The following is an 18,653-nucleotide window of genomic DNA, read 5'->3' on the forward strand; positions in this document are numbered from 1 at the left end:
GGAGGGATGAGGCTAAAATATGGGAAATAAGGCCCTGATTCTACAAGCTGCTTTATGTTCCATTGAACACAGGAGGTGGTACTTAGCATTTCCTAAGATCAGGCCCTGAGGAATTATAAACAATTAAAGGAGTTAACAAAAATTGTGTGGGGCTACTATTTCTTATCTCATTCTATAAGAGTAGAGACATTCAAAGCTGTAAAGTAGAAAGTAATGCCATTTATAATTTTAAATTACCAAGCTGTATACAGTAATACCAAGAGTAATGGCAAATAATTTAGCAGTGGTTTTTTAAAGGATTAAATAAACTAACACTTCCTGCTATTCAACCTAGACACATGGAGAATCCAACCTGTCTGTGAGGTACTAGTGCTCACTTGTAAGGGAATGAAAGGAATGTTTTTCCTCCTTAGGTATAGATATACTGCCAGTTGTCTTCCTGTGTGGGGTAAGATTTTTGCCTTCTTTTGAAGCATTAGGTGATGTCACTCAAAAATTAGCTCCTATCTGAACACGTTCTTATAACTTACTTTTTCCATTTTATATGCAAAAAATAAGTTCTGTATAAAATATCAATTGACACAGTCAGCTGTTCTAGAACGTACCAGGCACAGAAGAAAAACCATGTTTCCCCTTGCCATCTTCAGATTTGCTCTTTGGGAAATGCTGACATAAATAGATGTTTCTTGCTAACGTAAGTTTTTATCCCCAAAGAAATCCTTGCAAGGGCAATCAGTGTTTCTGCTGCACTTCCATTTACATTGTTGGAGATATTCAGTGTTAATGCAAGTCCTCTGTCAGTACAGGTGACTTAAAGAATAACATTCATTCTTATGTACTTACATTTATTTCCTTTCATGTATTACTCGTTTTAGTCTTTGAATATTCCTGTTTTAAGTTATTTTACCATAGCTTTTGAGTTCATTAATTCAAATATCTATCTTACAGGAAAGAGTAGGAAACTTCTTGGCAGACTTCTACTTGGTCAATGGACTTGTTTTAGAATCTAGGAAAAGAAGAGAACATCTCAGTGAGGAGGATATTCTTCGAAATAAGGCCATCATGGAAAGCCTGAGTAAAGGTGGTAACTTGATGGAACAAAATTTTGAGGTATAGTTAGCTTGTTATCTGTATAAATCTTAGTTTAAAACATCTGAACTGGTTTATAACTCTAATCAGTATGGTCTTTCCCCTGTAAAATTCCTTCTGATTATACTGAATATTTCAGTGAGTGATCCCTTGATCTTTCATGATGGCTTTTACAATAAGGTGGAGTTCTTTCTAGCTGACTGAATCAGAATATTTTCATTTTCTATTTGGCAGGATTTTTTGGTTCTAGTTTAGAATGTTGCTTTGAAGGTCATCTTTTTGTTAGTGCTGTTCCCCTCTAGAGCACTTTATAGAGGTGGCAGGCAGATTTTATCCAAGACCTGGTTTCTGGGTGGTTCCTTTTTTAAGTACCTTATCAGGCCAATTGGTTAGAGCTTTGGGCCGGATTAGCCTTAAAATGTAGGTTTCAGAGTAACAGCCGTGTTAGTCTCTTTGCAAAAAGAAAAGGAGTACTTGTGGCACCTTAGAGACTAACCAGTTTATTTGAGCATGAGCTTTGGTGAGCTACAGCTCACTTCATCGGATGTAGTTTTCCTCTTTCCTTCATGAACTGGGAAACGATTCACCAAATAGTTAGAACCACTGACTTACTGTCTTTGCACTATCCTAAATGTTTGAATGTACTTTTTTGTTTTTAGTCTTTGTCTCATAATTTTCAGGTAAACTTTATGCATTCCAACTTTTGTGGCCTACACTCTTTGGTAAAATGTGGTAATATAAGGAAGGCATGGATATCACTTTACTATCTTTGAGTTAATTGTGGTTACTTTCAATAGATAGCAAATATTTCAGTGATCATAATGTAAAGAAAGCAAACTGCTACATGAAGTCAAAGCATGAGGAGTTCAACTATGTGGTGAATTGATTTAATATTTTCTCTTTGTCGAGTTTTTTGTGTGTTAAAATCATCCAGCATAAAATGACTGCAGGGATGTTATGCTTGTGGGGAGGCAGTGGAGGTGGGGGAGCATTGGAATTACTTGATGTTACTAATGTGTAACTCGTCACAGTGGACTTGCTGCTTGGGGGATTTATTAGAGCAGCCAAGCAACTTACTATTTTTACACGGATAGTGAGTTCAATCTTAGTAAGGAAGGACTGTGCAGTTGTGCCAGGTTGTGCAATTATATGGGTGTCTTTCTGCACCACAGTGTTTCAGAGAATAGGATGCTAGTACATTTTGACTTGTGTGCTAAGAATATAGAGCCAGGATTTTTTTTTTTAAATGTTTAACATCAGACACCTGTTTCTGAAAATCTTGCCAGTAGATATATAAATACTGGGTTTTGAGAATTTACTACCAATTTTAAAACCTTTCCCTAACTTACTAATTGTACATTCAGTTTCTGAATACATATGGTAATGGAGAGTAGCATCCCTCCACCATCATCCTGGAACAGGGATCCACAAGCAATGTTTTAGCAAGCTTCAGGCATGTCAAGTTTCCATTGGAAGAGATTAACTTCAGTAGATAGAAAGCTCTCAAATCCTACAATAAATGTGGTAATTTATTTATTTGGAATTAATGACACTTTTACATTTTCACTAGTTTTCTATTGCTTTAACAGGCACTTACATTGGTGAGAATAGGTGATTTTTAAAACATAAACACAGTAGAACTGATCTCGGAATAGATTTACCTTCTAAAATCAGCCAGACAGTAATCCATCTAAGGCAAACTACGGCCCGGCCTATGGGATTGTCCTGCCCGGCCCCTGAGCTCCTGGCCCTGGAAGGTCGCCCCCGGCCCCTCCCCCGTAGCCTCACCTCGCCACGCTGCCAGCGCAACGCTCTGGGCAGCAGGAGGGGCGAGCTCCTGGGCAGCACAGCTGCAGAGCCTGGCCTGACCCGGGGCTCTGTGCTGCATGGCGCAGCTACTCCTCCTGGTGCAACTGTGCTGCCAGCCACCGGTGCTCGGGGGGGGGGGGGGGTGGATAGAGGGCAGGGGTGTGGATAGGGGTCGGCGTGGTCAGAGGGCGGGGAACGGGGGGGTTGAATGGGGACAGGGGTCCGGGGTGGCAGCAGTCAGGAAGGAGAGGAGGGGTTGGATGGGGGGCGGTCAGGGGACAGGGAGTGGGGGGTTGAGGGGGCAGGGGTCGGAGGGGGCAGTCAGGAAGGAAGGGGGGGTTGGATGGGGTGGTGGGGGGCAATTAGGGGTAGAGGGTCCGGGGGTGGTCAGGGGACCGAGAGCTGGGGGGGAGTGGATGGGGCGGGTTCCCGGGGGGGCCATCAGTGAACGGGGAGGGGGGTTGGATGGGGCAGGAGTCCCAGGGGGCGAGAAGCAGGGAGGTCGGATAGGGGGCGGGGGCTGGGCCATGCCTGGCTGTTTGGGGAGGCACAGCCTTCCCTAACCAGCCCTCCATACAATTTCAGAAGCCCAATGCGGCTCTCAGGCCAAAAAGTTTGCCCGCCCCTGATGTAACCTGACACTTGAGTGCTACCATAAAACATTGGGCAAGCATTCTGGATTCCTAATTTAAGTCCTAGTGTGGTGTGTGTAATGATGTTTCATGGTATTAAATAGACACTTTCTTTTTGCTAATGGAAATGACCTAGTTTGGTAATGTTATCTGCTTCGGTCTACTAAGTAAGTGACCCTTGCAAGCCAAGCTTGAAGTTCATTTGCAGGACAGTGTTGAACGCTGATCTTGAAATATGCTTGGATGAGTAGAGAAAATGGTTACTCACCTTCTCATAACTGTTGTTCTTCGAGATGTGTTGTTCACGTCCATTCCAATAAGGTGTGTGCGTGCCATGTGTACAGTCATCGAAAAGTTTTCCCTTAACAGCTCCGTCGGGTCGGCTGTGGAGCCCCCTGGAGTGGCGTCTTCATGGCACTCAATAAATGACCCTGCCGACCTGACCCCCCTTCGGTTCCTTCTTGCCGGCTACTCCGACAGAGGGGAAGGAGGGTGGGTATTGGAATAGACGTGAACGACACATTTAGAAGAACAACAGTTACAAGAAGGTGAGTAACCGTTTTTCTTCTTCGAGTGCTTGTTCACATTGATTCCAATCAGGTGACTCCCAAGCGCTACCCTGGAGGTGGGGTCGGAGTGAAGGAATAAATAGTTGATTGGAGCACCGTCCTGCCGAATGCTGCATCGTCTCTGTCATGCTGGGTGATAGCATAGTGAGAAGTAAACATATGCACCAATGACCAAGTTGCTGCCCTGCAGATCTCTTGTATCGGGACCTGGGCCAGGAACACAGCTGATGAGGCTTGTGCCCTTGTGGAATGTGCCGTAAGAGTAGGGACTGGGACCTTGGCTAACTCGTAACATGTGCGGATGCAGGATGTGATCCAGGAAGATAGTCTTTGAGATGAGACTGGGAGTCCTTTCATCTGGTCTGCTACCGTCATGAACAGTTGGTTCAACTTCCTGAATGGTTTCGTGTGCTTGATATAAAATGCTAGCGCTTGCCGAACATCCAGTGACTGCAGCCTCTGCTCTTGGGTACTGGTGTGAGGCTTAGGATAGAAGACAGTTAGAAAAATGTCTTGTGACACTACTTTGGGGAGGAAGGCTGGGTGAGGCCTGAGCTACACCATGTCCTTGTGAAAGACCAAGTAGGGTGAGCCTGATATTGATATGAAGGGGAGCTCGTCCTGCGACCACAGGCCCTGTATTTGGAGATCTCCCAAGTGTGCCCCCCAACCTAGATCTGACGCGTCCGTTCCTAGGGACGAGGAAGGCAGTGCACTGTTGAAGGGGACACCATCTGAGGGTTGAGCCACCACTGTAGGGACTTGAGTATGTGTCCTGGCACCATCACTACTGAGTCCAGCTGGTCGTGCCCCAGTCGGTATATCTGGGCGAGCCATGCTTGAAGGGGTCTCAGCCTCATTCTGGCATGCCTGACTATTTATGTGCAGGAGACTCAGGCATCCCCTTGCAGTAGTGGTCGGGTACCACCTGAGGCTTTGAATAATTTCTGTCCTGGCCTGGAAACAGGTCTCTGGCAGGAATGCACTTGCTTGTACCGAATCCAATACCGCTCTGATGAATTCTGTTCTTTGGGTCGGTGATAAGATTGACTTGCTCACGTTGATGAGGATTCCTAATCTCTGGAAAGTGGACCTGACCAATCGTGCATGAGACTCTACCTGCTGTCTGGTACGGCCCCTGAGCAGCTAGTCATCTAGGTATGGGTATACCTGCATCTGCCTCCTCCGGAGAAAGGCTGCTAGACCGACATGCACTTGGTGAATATTTGGGGGGCTGTCAACAGACCGAATGGGAGGACCGTGAACTGATAGTGTTTGTGGTTGAGCGCAAACTGGAGAAAATGTCTGTGTGCAGGTTGAATGGCTATGTGAAAGTATGTGTCTTTCAAGTCAAGGGGTGGCTACCAGTCTCCCGGAACGAGGGAAGGGAGACCATGCGGAACTTCAGCTTCACCATGAACTGGTTGAGTCCTTGCAGGTCTAAAATGGGTCTGAATTTGCCTTGGGAATTAGGAAATAACAAGAGTAGAAACCCTTGCCCCTTAGCTCCTGAGGAACCTCTTCCACTGCCCCTATGGTGAGGAGCAATTGCACCTCCTCCATAAGGAGTTGCTCATGAGAGGGGTCCCTGAAGAGGGACGGGGAAGGGAGTTGGGAGGGAGAGGAGGAGCAGAAGTGGAGAGAATAACGAAGAACCCAGCAGTCTAATGTTTGGGACCAAGCACGGTGGAAGTGGGATAGACCATTCAGAAAACATGGGTAAGGGTCCGGTGGTGTGGCACGTGCGCCGTCCTCAGGCGCATCTTCAAAAGGCCTGTTTAGAGCCTGATGAAGGCTTAGACTGGCCATGACCTTGCCCCAAAGGGGGGTTGGAAGGTTTCCGCTTGCCATTCCTGCCCCTTCATCTATAAAAATCCTGCCTTGGCCAAGGAGGGTATGAGTGTTGTTGTTTTGGTTGGTTCTTAAAGTGTTTGCATTGGGTTGCCAGCGTATGCATTCCCAATGACTTCATGGTCGCCCTGGAGTCTTTCAGGCTGTGCAGCTTACAGTCTGTCTGCTCAGAAAGGAGCCCCACGCCCTCGAAGGAAAGGTCCTGCAGTGTTTGCTGCACTTCTGGGGGTAGCCCAGATGCTTGAAGGCATGATGTTCTCCTCATGGCTATGCTGGAGGAGAGGATATGGGTGGTTGAATCCGAGTCTAGGGAAGCCTGCAGAGAGGTCCACGCTACCGCCTTCCCTTCCTCCTATGATGGCGGAGAATTCAGCCCTAGAATCCGCAGGGATCAGTTCTTTGAACTTCAACATGGAGGACCATGAATTGAAGTTATACCTACTGAGGATAGCTTGCTGGTTAGCTATCCTCAGCTGGAGGCCCAAAGTGGCGTAGACCTTTCTACCAAATAGGTCCATCCTTTTTGCCTCCTTAGATTTGGGGGCTGGTCCTTGCTATCCCTGACGCTCTTTCTCATTAACCTCTGACACAACCAAAGAGCATGGCTGTAGGTGTGAGAATAAGTATTCATAGCCCTGAAGTGACAAAGTATTTGTGCTCCACACTTTTGGCAGTCAGTGGAATTTAGGCCGGGGTCTGCCATAGGGTCTTTATATTGTTTTGAGCAGTTTTGATCAAAGGCAGAGCTACCCGTGATGGACGTTCGGGAGTGAGAGTATCCACCATGGGGTCCTCAGCTCGACCACCTCCTCTGTTTGCAACCCCAAGTTGCGGGCAGTCGACCTAAGAAGGTCCTAATGTGCCCTATGGTCAATCGGAGGAGGGCCCGAAGCTGATGCCCCTGCCACAGCTTCATCAGGGGAAGATGATGAGGTGGCCAGAGGGGGTATTGGGTCTTCCTGCTCCTTCAGGTCCCTGACCTCCTCTTGGTCGGTGCAAGCCCCTGTGACGATTACAGCCTGGGACGCTGTAGCCTGACTCTGTGGCTGGTTCCGTGTTGGGGTCGCCTCTGCCAGGACTGGAGCCTGAAGGGATGGTTGGGACAGAATGGCCTCGGATCCCTGAGGCATAGGCCTGTCCCTAAGAGTGTCAGGTGGCCGGTGTTCCGATGCTACTGATCTTGACCCCCTTTAAAAGGTACCCTGGGCCTGATGATAAGCACAGGGGGCCACTGTGGCTGCCAGGCCGGTGGTTCCCTCCTTCATTGCCTCTCGGACCTATGTCGAATGCGCCTCGATTAGTACAAGTCGGCATCAGACTCGGAGGAAGCAGATCCCAATTGTGAGGACCACGGCAGTGCAGAGAGCCCATGCACCGACGGCTGGTGCCGTGACAAGGTGGGGGACTGGTGCTGGGACAATCTCACTGGGGACCTGTGCCTGGGATCAGGCAATGGGGACCAGTAGTGGGTATCTGGTGCCGGTTATTGAGGATGAAGGCCCGGTGCCACGGGTCAGTACTGGTCCTCTGCTAGCGCCAGGGATCAGTGCCGGAGAGGGAACATATCTCCTTGTTTTACCAGCTCTTGGAATCCCAAATAATTCTTTATGCAGTATCTTCTTGACGTACAGGAGTCTCTCCTCAATGTCGTTTTTTAAAGTTAAAGTCTTTGGATTATTTTTAAGAATATCCTATGATAGCATTGTCCAAACATCTAGTTTAAAGGGTACTTTTTATTTTAAAGAGGAAAAGGTGTATTATGAGAACAATCAGCATAAAGATTTTATTTGTAGTATACATTAGCCATAATTTCCATCAGTCTCTTCTTTCCTGTCACTTGTCATCCTGATGTTCGTGATTATTGCAGCACTAAAATAGCAGACTTCTGTGTGAATTAGTGCTTGGAGCCAAGTGTCCACATGCAAAGTTAAAAATCATGGGAGAGAAGAGAAGGAAGTGGAGATATTAGGTGAAACGGTTAAACTTGGCTAGCTTCATACTGGATGGGGTGAAGTGATGCGTTTTATAGACTGAAAAGTGAAATTTTATCTTTTAAGCATATAGTACCATGCAATAACTTAATATTTTACAGCTAGTGACCACTTGTTTTTCCTTAACAGCCTGTCAGACGACAGTCCCTTACTCCACCTCCACCCAACACAATTACATGGGAAGAATACATATCTGCTGAAAATGGAAAGTAAGTATATCAGTTTCTTTTAAAGACAAGGAGTCTTTAGCTGTAGATACTTTCCTTCTTTAGCTTATGTTTTTACAGCTCCATAGCATCTGTATTTTTCTTGCCTTGGCCTGTAAAACACACTTTTCACAAGGCTGGCGTGAGTAAAAAAGGGGTTGTGTAGCAGTAAAGATATAAATAATTTGACAATATAATCTTGCACTGCAATTAACTGAAAATACAGCAATATTTTGTAAGATTGTGGTCTACTTGATATCTGAAGCCTAAACTTTAAACACTTAAAAAATTAAGCTCTGTGTTTAACACATTTTAGTAAAGCTTTCTATGTACAACAATCCTATTTATGCTTAAGGTAGTATCAAATTAATTGCTAGCACCAATTAATAGACCTGAGTTTTGACTTCAGGCAAGATGTAATAAATAGCTTATGACCAAACGCATTATTTACATCCAGAAGCACACATTTTCTGAAACAATGTGTGAAACTGCTCAGTAGCAGCCATGTTTTGTGTAAAATGCAGTCCTCATCTAACACCATAGTTAGCTACTTGTTGCCTCTTATACTAGTTAACTGTAGTTTAGATTGTGTAAATTCAGCAGCTGAGTAAAAATTGTTTTTCCTAGGATTAGACTTTCCGTAATTTGATGTTTGAGCACCCAAAAGTGTCCTAGTTGCTTCACAAAAACTAGTAAAGATACAGACCTTGTTCCAAAGAGTTCACAATACATATTCAGATGTTAGAAGAACAGTAAGGGTGATATACAGAGCAAGGTTTACAATATGTGATTATTCAATAAGACATGAACATCTTGATTTTGTTTAGGTATTAACTACATTTAGAGGTGTAGCAGAAGTAAGTATATAAGGAAGGATATGAATAATTGCGCGCACACACTTATCTATTAATATGGGGAAAGAATATGATTAAACGTTAGATTTTTTTTTTGCATATTCCAAACATAAATCATGTTCAAAAGTACAAACATGAGAGGATATGAATGTCTAATCTGTATTTCCAATGAATATAACTTAAAGATAGAAAAGGCCTGTTATTTTCTATCTGTCCTGTTCCAGTACAAAATTGTGTTCTATGTTGTGTTCTCCAGTGTTTCATCCATTCTGTTTTTAAACGACTACCGCAAAAGAACTTCCATGGCTTCTGTTGTGAGCCCATTGTACTGTCTGATGGATCTCGTAGCAGGAATCTTATATTCTATCTAAACTCTTCCTGTCCAAGTTCATTATGGCATTTCTTGTTTATACTCCCATGGACAACCCTAAACACTTTCCCATACGATCTTAGCTGGTTTTCATGTCTTCCCCCATAGTTCTCATTTAGCACAACCTATCCGTATTCAGCTATTTTAATTTTTTTTTTCATGTCAGCTACTTAATTGTTTTTGTTGCTTTTCTGTGAATTCCCCAGAACTTATGGTAAGCTAAATTAAGATGCTGTCCTTTTCTCTCCTAGGTGCAGCTCTTATTTCATATTAATTCTCTTAAACATAAATAATGTTTTTCACATCTTAACTCTTTTTAAGGTCTGACTTATTTATTTCATAAAAACAAACATCCCATTGACAAGTGTTTTTAACTATTTGTTTATTTGTTTAAAGAGCTCCTCACTTGGGTAGAGAGCTGGTGTGCAAAGAAAGCAAGAAAACATTTAAAGCCACAATAGCCATGAGCCAGGAATTTCCCTTGGGAATTGAATCGTAAGTCAGAGTTGTCTGTAAACATTCATATGTGGTGGAATTAAACAGTTACGTTACTTGTACTGCAACTGTTTTTTTGAGATGTGGATGCAGACATGTATTCCACTTAGGTGTATGCATGTTTATTTTTCTGATTCTTTCCCCCTTAACGTCATTGACTTCTTGTACTGCCTCTTGGACAAGAAAACAGGAATGGTTTATGCTATCAACAGCAGTTTGACTCATTCTCTCAAACTTTCGCTCAGAAATCCACAGTGGAGTGAGTTAGCTCTTCTAAAACGACAGATATTTGTACAAAGCAATGATCAGTGAATATGGAAAAATATTAATGGGATGAAACCCAATCTGTAAATAGCCTTTACCTTTTCCAGATTGGTCCATACTGCCCACACGCCGCCCCTCACTTCTCCCCACTTTCTGCAGCTTCAGGTTTTTTTAGCAGCTGATATTGAATACAGGTAGTGAGTGAGACAATAATGGGTGAAAGCTAAGTATTTAAGCTTTGTGATAGTTTAAAGCTTAGGTTCCTAGTTCTAGGTCTCCATATAAATGATGCCAGATTAATGTTAGAATTCAACTTTTGAAGTGTTGGGAGAAGGGAAGAATAGTAATTGGCAACATGATTTTAAGATCCAATTTCTCATGATTCACCAAGGCTAGAAACAAAAGCTTTCATACCCACTTTATTACATGCCATATGTTAAGATGTGGATTACTAGAAATTGGACTTTAAAACTGTCACTAAGACTTAAGTCAAAGCACCAATGCTCTCATCACAGGAGTGATGGGTGTGTGGTGCGTGTGTATATATAACAGAACTTAGAGCACTAATTTTCAGTCCCTTAACTTTTAGTTACTTATCCATTGCATCAGTTTAAATTTTCTTGGAACAAAAATGAAGCTGGCAAAAGTGAAGAGCTTCTAATAAAAATGCACTTTTCTTTTCAGATTATTGAATGTTTTAGAAGTAATTGCACCCTTCAAGCACTTTAACAAACTTAGAGAATTCGTTCAGATGAAGCTTCCACCAGGCTTTCCTGTAAAGCTAGGTAAGGTGACTTTCAGCTTCTGTTAAGATCCTCCATTCCCAAGAAGTGGAGGTGTTTAATTGAAATGACTAAATTTGTGTAAAACTGTTGATTTTTGGTTATATAAAGGAAACTTAATTCTCTGCTACAATAGGCTGCCACAGCGTTTAGAGGAGTATAGTCTAGTCCTTGGTGAATGGAAGAAACAGAATCCTATTAGATTAGTGAAAGACTGAGGAATATTTATAGCTGGGATTAGAAGAGTCAACAACAAAGAAGTCACTTGCTTTACTAGTCACTAAAGGGCTTGATCAAATAGTGGAAGCTCCAGATTATAAAAAATTACCCTTTCCTAGTGCTGGGGCTCATTCTGAAGTGAAGACTGCATGGTGTGGTGCTCCCAGGGAAGCTGCAGATCACTTGAATTGAGGGATGACCTTGTCCTTGAGTAAAGGAATACACTTTTGTTAATGTTCGTCCTGTGAAAATTCTGATTCTAATCAGGACTGTTGCCAGGACCCCTAACCCTACATCCTCATATGGCTAATTTTTTTTTCTCTTCAAGGATTGTTCAGAATATATTCCACATTTACTATTTCTTGCACCCAGTGATTGCTGTAAATCAGCTATGAGAAACTACATGCAGGTTTCCAGTTTCTGGCAACAGAGGGATAAAACATATTTGCTAATTTGCATGGACAGATAACCACAGCAAAACCTTAGGCCATAAAGAAGCAAACCCACCCACGCAAATAGCAGCAAAAATCCAAGAATAAACGGTCTCTGGTGCTCTAGGGTTATTTATTATAAACCCGGGTGGTGGTGTATTTGAACTTTTTTTTTTAATACACCAAATCCTACCTTCTGTTACACATCACAACCCCACAGTATTCATTGGGAACTGCTTGTGCCAATTTGTCCATAGCTTTTAAATACTATTTAGGTTTTTTTTTTTGTTTTAATCCAGACTGATTTGCCCACCTCTAAGACTTAGTTTAAATTTTGGGCAGAGTCATCTTGATGTTTGAAATTTTATTTAACCATTCTGGCACCTGTGCACTCATTTTGTCCACCTGAGACCAGAACCTGAATATTGCAAGAGCCTCTTATTGAGATTTCCAGCACAATTTTGCTCATCTAATAAATTCAGATGTTTATTCAAAGCACTGGGAATTTGGTTGTCATCTGAACCAAACCTCTAGAGCTTTGCAAGTCATTCAGGGCTTTTCTACACAAGGAGTGGCTATTCCTGATTGACTCCATGTGTGGGATGTTCTTATTCTGCAGTAAGAGTGCAATATTTCAGATTAATCTACTCTATTTTATCAGGAATAGTTAATCTGCTTTCAGTTCACACTCTGCCTTATTCTGGATTAATTTTCATTAGACAAGCCAGTAATGTGTTCGAAATATTTAATAAATTCAGAAACATAAAACTAGATTCCCTAATCACAAGAATATGATACACTTTATTAAACCAGTTGATAATGTAATAACTGTGTAACCCTTTGTCTCTTTGCTCTTTACTGTGCCACTCTGCTCTCTCCAGATATACCTGTGTTTCCCACCATCACGGCCACTGTGACGTTTCAGGAGTTTCGCTATGATGAGTTTGACGAATCCATCTTCACTATTCCTGATGACTATAAGGAGGACCCCAGCCGTTTTCCTGATCTCTGATTTACTGGAAAGTTAATAACAATACCAGCATACCCCAGAGAAAGCAAGTGTATGCAAATAGCCCACAGATATAGAAATGGGTCAAAATGGAAGAGAGAAACTTTTTTTAAATGATCCAGAAGAAAAGGGAACACACGTATGACTGATGTACTGAAATTGACTATAATGGTCATCTAATCTAGTATCTGAATTACAGCAAGTCTCCTGATGTGTCATTTACACTTTTATACATACAGTGCTGCAAGTGAAATAGTTTGACACCTCAGTGACTCTAAGGATATTTTAACAGCTGTGAGGACTGTCACTTGTTTATAAATTTTTTACGTTTGTTCTTGGTGATACAAAAAGCACTCTTGGACCATTAGCGCAAAAACTGAAATGTCTTAGCTGGATATTAGCCCTTTAAACATCCCATTTTATACAAGGTGACCTTATAATATTCTTTCAAGCTGTTTCCATAAATTGTAAACTATGTAACATTATGTATAGTTCAGTAATTTGAATGTTAGTTGAACGTATATTAGAAGGAATGCATTTTCTGTAGATGAATGAACCAAATGGTAACCGTTACACAATTGCATTTACAGATTGCAATACACTTCAGAAATAGCATTCACTCTGCAGGGAATAAGGTACCTCCTTTAGCACCTTAGTGCAATCCATTGTGGTGCTATTTGTGTTTTTATCTGAACTGTTAATTTTTTCACTGCAAGTTGTTTACTAATTTTCCTTTCAAAGAATTTGCAAATACTCCCTCCCTCTCACCCCTCTACTGGTTTAAAAATCGTTGCTGTGTTCATGGGTATGGTGTTGATTAGCATTCTTGGAGATTCTTTATCTACCTAGAAATTGCATCACTTGCATTATTTTACTCTTGGTTAGGAGACTTGCTCCATAATACCCTGGTTGATGTGCACCTATCTTATATTGATGTGGAGCAGCACACTGGAACATATTGGATGCATTAAGACACAATCTCAGACGTTAAAGAGGCTAAGTGAAATAAAACTTATTTCTTGAAAACCTAGTGTAATTGTAGGGCACATTTAATAGGACTCACAATGGAAAAATTTAAAACGTGCACTTTTCCACTACTAAGGGTGTAACTTCCCTTGCCATATAATGGAGTATGTTTGTTTATTTTTTAAAATAGGCTTTAAAATCAGGAATTGTTTTGGCTTCTTTAACGTATTCATTCCACTGTCCTAAATTTGAAGGTAATCTAGCTTTATTTTGCTAGAAAGAATGTGTGCAGCTGGCTGTTTGTTTGTATGTGCTGTGGTGCAAGTGTACAGAAATGTAAATTTTCAAAATTGTTTTGTGCACCTGAGCTAAACTACTTTTAGTAGAAATCAACACAGTAAATGTTAAACTTTAATATCTATAATGAACCATCAGTGCTTAGTAAAGGTAACCAATCTTACTAATCAGGTGGACGATGAAATAAGATAGCTAAATCATGATACAGTAAAAGCAGACTTGTCAACCACATTGATTTTATTGCGAAATGGTTAAAGTAGAATTCTTTCAAAGGGCATTGGCCCCTGTCTATATAAAATCCAAAGAGGCTGCCCTAGGGAATTACAATATCCACAGTTTATCCATCGTCTCACCCTCAATAGCAGTTGCCTAAATGGACTGACAGGAGGAAAGAAGGATGGTTGCTTCATTCCAGTAGTGTTTTAAACCTGTAAAAGGTTAACACTTGCCTGTCTACATTGCAGATTGGTGACCGATACACGAGAGAGAAATCAATCAGTTCTGAATGAAAATAAAAAGCACTAGTGAATTGTAAAATTGTTGTAGTTATTCCCAAAGTACCTAACCAGTCACAGCTGTTGAACATTTAGTAGGAGTGAATTGTTCTTCCAGCTAATTATGAGTCCCTCAGGTTTGACATTGATTACATGAATTGGTACCTACCTTGCATCCTCCCTTGGCATCAGCTGAAATCCTTAGCAGTGAGAGAGACACAATTATGTAGATGGAGACAGAATTATCTTGTCAGTGCTGTAGGTCAAGGTTAAGCTTCCATAGGGCCTACTGTAGGAACTTACACTGCTACTCTAGCTATAACTGTTCTAAGGATAAATGGTGAGAGGGCTTCAGTATCCAGTACTGTCAGTCCAGCATGGGTGACAAATCCTAAACCTGTTCCTACAATATTTGTATTTCTGAAACTAATGGATACACCTCAGAACTTAACTGTGTGGCAATTTCTGCAAAGACAAATTGGGATATTTCTCAATGACAGACATCAATAGTTGATCAAATCTTTCTTAGTATTACAAGAAAGGAATTAGTACTTTGATGTAAAAAACCAAACCAATGCACAAACCTGTATCATAAAAGCTGCATCCATAGGAAGAGATGCTGGAAGCTGAGTTTTATATTAAAGGCAATATAATTGGATTATTTGGGGTGGGTGCGGGGGCATTAAATAAGCCTTGAGACAAAATAGAGGGTACAATCCACCTGTGGTGAGATCAGTAGTGGGCCTGAAGAGAGGACTACCTTTTCCTCTAATGAACTGTTTGATTTAAAACTCATTGCGGTCTATGGAAACATGATATCAATGCGCTTTGGATCAAGCCTTACATTCATTAATATGTTTCCTGATACACAATTAGGAATCATTTGACTGTAACCAGCTTTTGTTTCAGACCAGTTGCTATTAGATTCCAGTGACAGCCTCAATCAAATTTTAAGTAAGAATTAGCAGAGTTGCTTGCATCTCAAATCCTTTGGGGATACTATAATCTGTCTCAACATTCCCAGTGATGAATTTCAAAACGCAGCTAGTGAAATGTGCACTTTGAAGAGTGGCTTCCTAAACAATACACAGGCGTAAGTCTTAGCAAATGAGGGATGATGTGTGAGTACAGGAGATCGGTGTTGTAGACCAGCATCTATAGTGTAGCAGGAGTAAACAGGCATAGCTTTCTTTCGTTTCCATCCTGCTCTGTAAAGGATAATTTTGTCCCCTCTTGAGTATGCAGCCACAATACTTTTACAGAACGCATACAGCACAGCTTGCTTCTGCAGCATAACAATGAACATGTCATGTAATAGTTTGAAAACTTTACATATGCATGTAAAGGGATTTGTTACAAAAAGATACACTGGAATGTAAAAGGCTGTTACCTGATTGTTTGTTTGAAAAAGCATGACATTTCTGGAAGTACGCTATTTCTAGTATAATATCAACTAGAGCTTAATACTGCTGGGAAAACAACAAAAATGTTCATCTTCCACTATCATGGACATTCTAAAACACACAAGATTTAGAGATGCAAGTTATGAATAATTCCATGTCCATTTGAAAGTCAAGCTTTTAAATTTTCAAGATTCCTCACTGCGTGGGGAGGAGGCATCTCACAGCAAGACTGAAGAAAGCCTAAATGTTAGGTACTTTTTAAAAATTAGCAGTTGGATCTGGATCTGGATCGAAATGTTTGATTCAGAATATTAAAAAAAAGCCATTAAGTCTCAAACTGAAACAGAATGTTTGCAAAGTCCTAGAACTGTTCCTTAACCAAACTCAGTTTTACTGGTCTTCCAAAACACCACTTTAATTTGTGGTAAAAGGGAATGCATTTTATTTTATTTTTAAGTAGCTGCTGTTCCAGTCACTCTATTCACTTTTATAGCTGCAGTTCTTGATATATGTACTTATCAACAGATGGTTACAAAACTTGATATTTTCCTGGAAACCCTCCTTAAGTTTGGTAATATATTCAAAGCAACTGTCAATTTTTAAATGTACTTGTTCTTGATTTTTTAATTCATGCAAGGATGATTACATTATTTAAACTTTATTAACAAATCTCCTGTAATGCTGCAGAGTCATTTATTTTCTTTAGATATTTGTAATTATCATGGAAACTTAAGGTCACTTTTTTGCATTTTACTATTTGTGTGGTCTGTGTTCTTAACTCACCTTCACTAATAGTAATTTTTAGGTTGTATCATCTGTTAGAATAAAGACCAAAAGATGCTGTTTGATTCTGAAACTGAACATGTGAAAACTTTAACTATAACTCTGTACAGTACTTTACATAATATGTACATTGTAGGCACTTTGTACATGTTTGAGCAAGGATTGAGTTGAAAAGCTGGAGTGCTTCAGCTCATTCTGTAAGGATGTTTTATTGGTCAGTTTTTAAATAAAATATGAAGTTTTCAATATAACCCTGTTCCTTCCCATCTCTCATGTGGAATTTTGTTGCTATACTGTATTCAGAATAAAAGTTACCTACACAAGTAAGGTTCAGATCCTGAAAATACCTGTATTAGTTTGAGCAGATATAATTCCACTCGAAGTCAGTTTGTTTGTAGGATCTGCGTCCAACCCACTGCACTTAACAGTAGGTGAATGGAAAGTGAAGTCTAATACGTGAAACCCTGGCCTCCCATTATTTTTTCAGATTTTTTTTTCAGAGCCTGATTAGGTGTATGCAATTGTGTCGCCCCCACAAATGACTGGAAGCATGTCATTTAAAATGGATCTGGATGAAAGAGAACATGGACTTGTGTCCCCCCTCACCTCTCCTTTGATTTTTTGCCTTCAAGACATGAAGCCTATAAATGGGTCTTTTCAAAACCCACATTAAAAATGTAGAGCTTAACCCTAGAATGTCGAGGGGAAACCATTTTATTGCAAGACTAGAGCGACAGTGCCGGAGGAGGAAAAATGATTTTTAGTCACACTGCTTAAAACTTTATAGATGTAAATTTCAACACCACTTTGGAGAAAGGCTATCTGATTCCTTAACATCTTAAAGGAGCCAGAGGCGTTACCTCACACACATACAGAGCAGGCAATTTACAAGCTTTACATCAAAGCAGCAAAAGCAGGGACCAAGATGATCCTTTGCAAGCCAAACACTACGGTAAAATGCTGGAATGTTTAGGGTTACCATATTTGAACATTCAAAAAAGAGGACACTCCATGGGGGGGGGGGTATTTGCTCATGCCCTGCCCCCAGTTCTACCCCTGCCCTGCCCCCATTCCAACCCCTTCCCCCAAATCCCCACCTCCTCCCCTGAGCATGCTGCGATCCTGCTCCCTCCGAGCCATGTGAAACAACTGTTTTGTGGCATGAACGCTGGGAGCTAGGGGGAAAAAGCGGGCACTCTCTTGAGTGATCAACATTCACTCTCTTTCTTGAATGATCAACTCTTCTTTGGGGAAAAATAATAATGGCAAACTCCCGGACGCTTTTAGATATTTAAAAATTCCTCCCAGATGGCAATTTAAGACCCAAAAAGCCAGACATGTCTGGGAAAATACGGACGTATGGTAACCCTAGGTATGTTAATTATGAGAAGTATTTTTTAAAATAGCAGTGAAAAGTGCAACTATAACTATTCTGAAATGCTTAAAGTTGGACCTTAATCTGAATATTTTACTAGTTAGTGCAAGGTTAGTAAATAGCTCCCTTGCATGTTGGCTATCTGTAATATGCATTTTTATTAACTAGTGACTCCATTTACAATTTTTCAGCACAGCACTGAATAAACAGAGTTGATTATTGGGAGGGGCAAGGCAGAACAAGTTGGAGATACTCTTACCTTAATGAGAATGTGGGAAATGTCAGTTACACATCAGTTCCTGGTGGTGAATTATATTTAATTCAGAATTAGAGCTGTGCAAGAACTATTTCGGATTCAAAACAAAGCCAAATGTGAGTGGAAACAATTTCCCACAAAAGCAAGTGTTTCATTTCAAGAGTTTGAAACATTTGGATTGGCTAATGCTTCCCACCCTCCCTCCCCGAACAAAACTGCTGAAATCAAAGCGTTCCAAGTTTTGTTTTCAATGAAATGGCATTTTCTTACAGATGTTCTAATGGAAAATTCAATCAGTGCTATTCAGAATGTCTCAGGTATGCACAGAACAAGTTGATTGTATTAAATATAAGTTAAGGATGTTATTACTGCAATTTTTATATCACTAAGTATATACACTTGAGGTCAAGAAATAATCTCCTTACACCATTTTCTTATACTGAGGTGCATCCAATTTAATTGCAAGCAGCAATTCCGAAATATAATCTCCATGCTATCCAGATAAGGA

General features: G+C 41.1%; 2 protein-coding genes across 5 annotated transcripts in view; one reads left to right on the forward strand and one right to left on the reverse strand.

Annotated features, from left to right (window-relative positions):
- ANKRD13C (ankyrin repeat domain 13C) overlaps positions 1 to 16,765 on the forward strand; it is a 50,222-nt gene extending 33,457 nt beyond the window's left edge. For 2 of the 3 annotated variants that reach the window (XM_073357354.1, XM_073357355.1), the window contains 5 exons: positions 949 to 1,110; positions 8,071 to 8,150; positions 9,768 to 9,866; positions 10,815 to 10,915; positions 12,444 to 16,765. In XM_073357354.1, the coding sequence (XP_073213455.1) occupies positions 949 to 1,110; positions 8,071 to 8,150; positions 9,768 to 9,866; positions 10,815 to 10,915; positions 12,444 to 12,574 (573 nt within the window). In that variant the 3' untranslated portion in view covers positions 12,575 to 16,765. The remainder of the gene's footprint in view (positions 1 to 948; positions 1,111 to 8,070; positions 8,151 to 9,767; positions 9,867 to 10,814; positions 10,916 to 12,443) is intronic. The other variant, XM_073357356.1, reaches the window with a different exon arrangement.
- A 1,046-nt stretch (positions 16,766 to 17,811) lies between these two features.
- Positions 17,812 to 18,653, reverse strand: part of SRSF11 (serine and arginine rich splicing factor 11) — a 49,071-nt gene continuing 48,229 nt past the window's right edge. The window contains exon 13 of one of the 2 annotated variants that reach the window (XR_012160447.2): positions 17,812 to 18,188. The gene's annotated coding sequence lies outside the window, so the exon portion shown is untranslated. Of the gene's footprint in view, positions 18,234 to 18,653 lie in introns of both variants that reach the window. The other variant, XR_012160446.2, reaches the window with a different exon arrangement.

The sequence above is a fragment of the Lepidochelys kempii genome, chromosome 8 (assembly GCF_965140285.1).
Source record: "Lepidochelys kempii isolate rLepKem1 chromosome 8, rLepKem1.hap1, whole genome shotgun sequence".
In the NCBI taxonomy this organism is placed as follows: Eukaryota; Metazoa; Chordata; order Testudines; family Cheloniidae; genus Lepidochelys; species Lepidochelys kempii.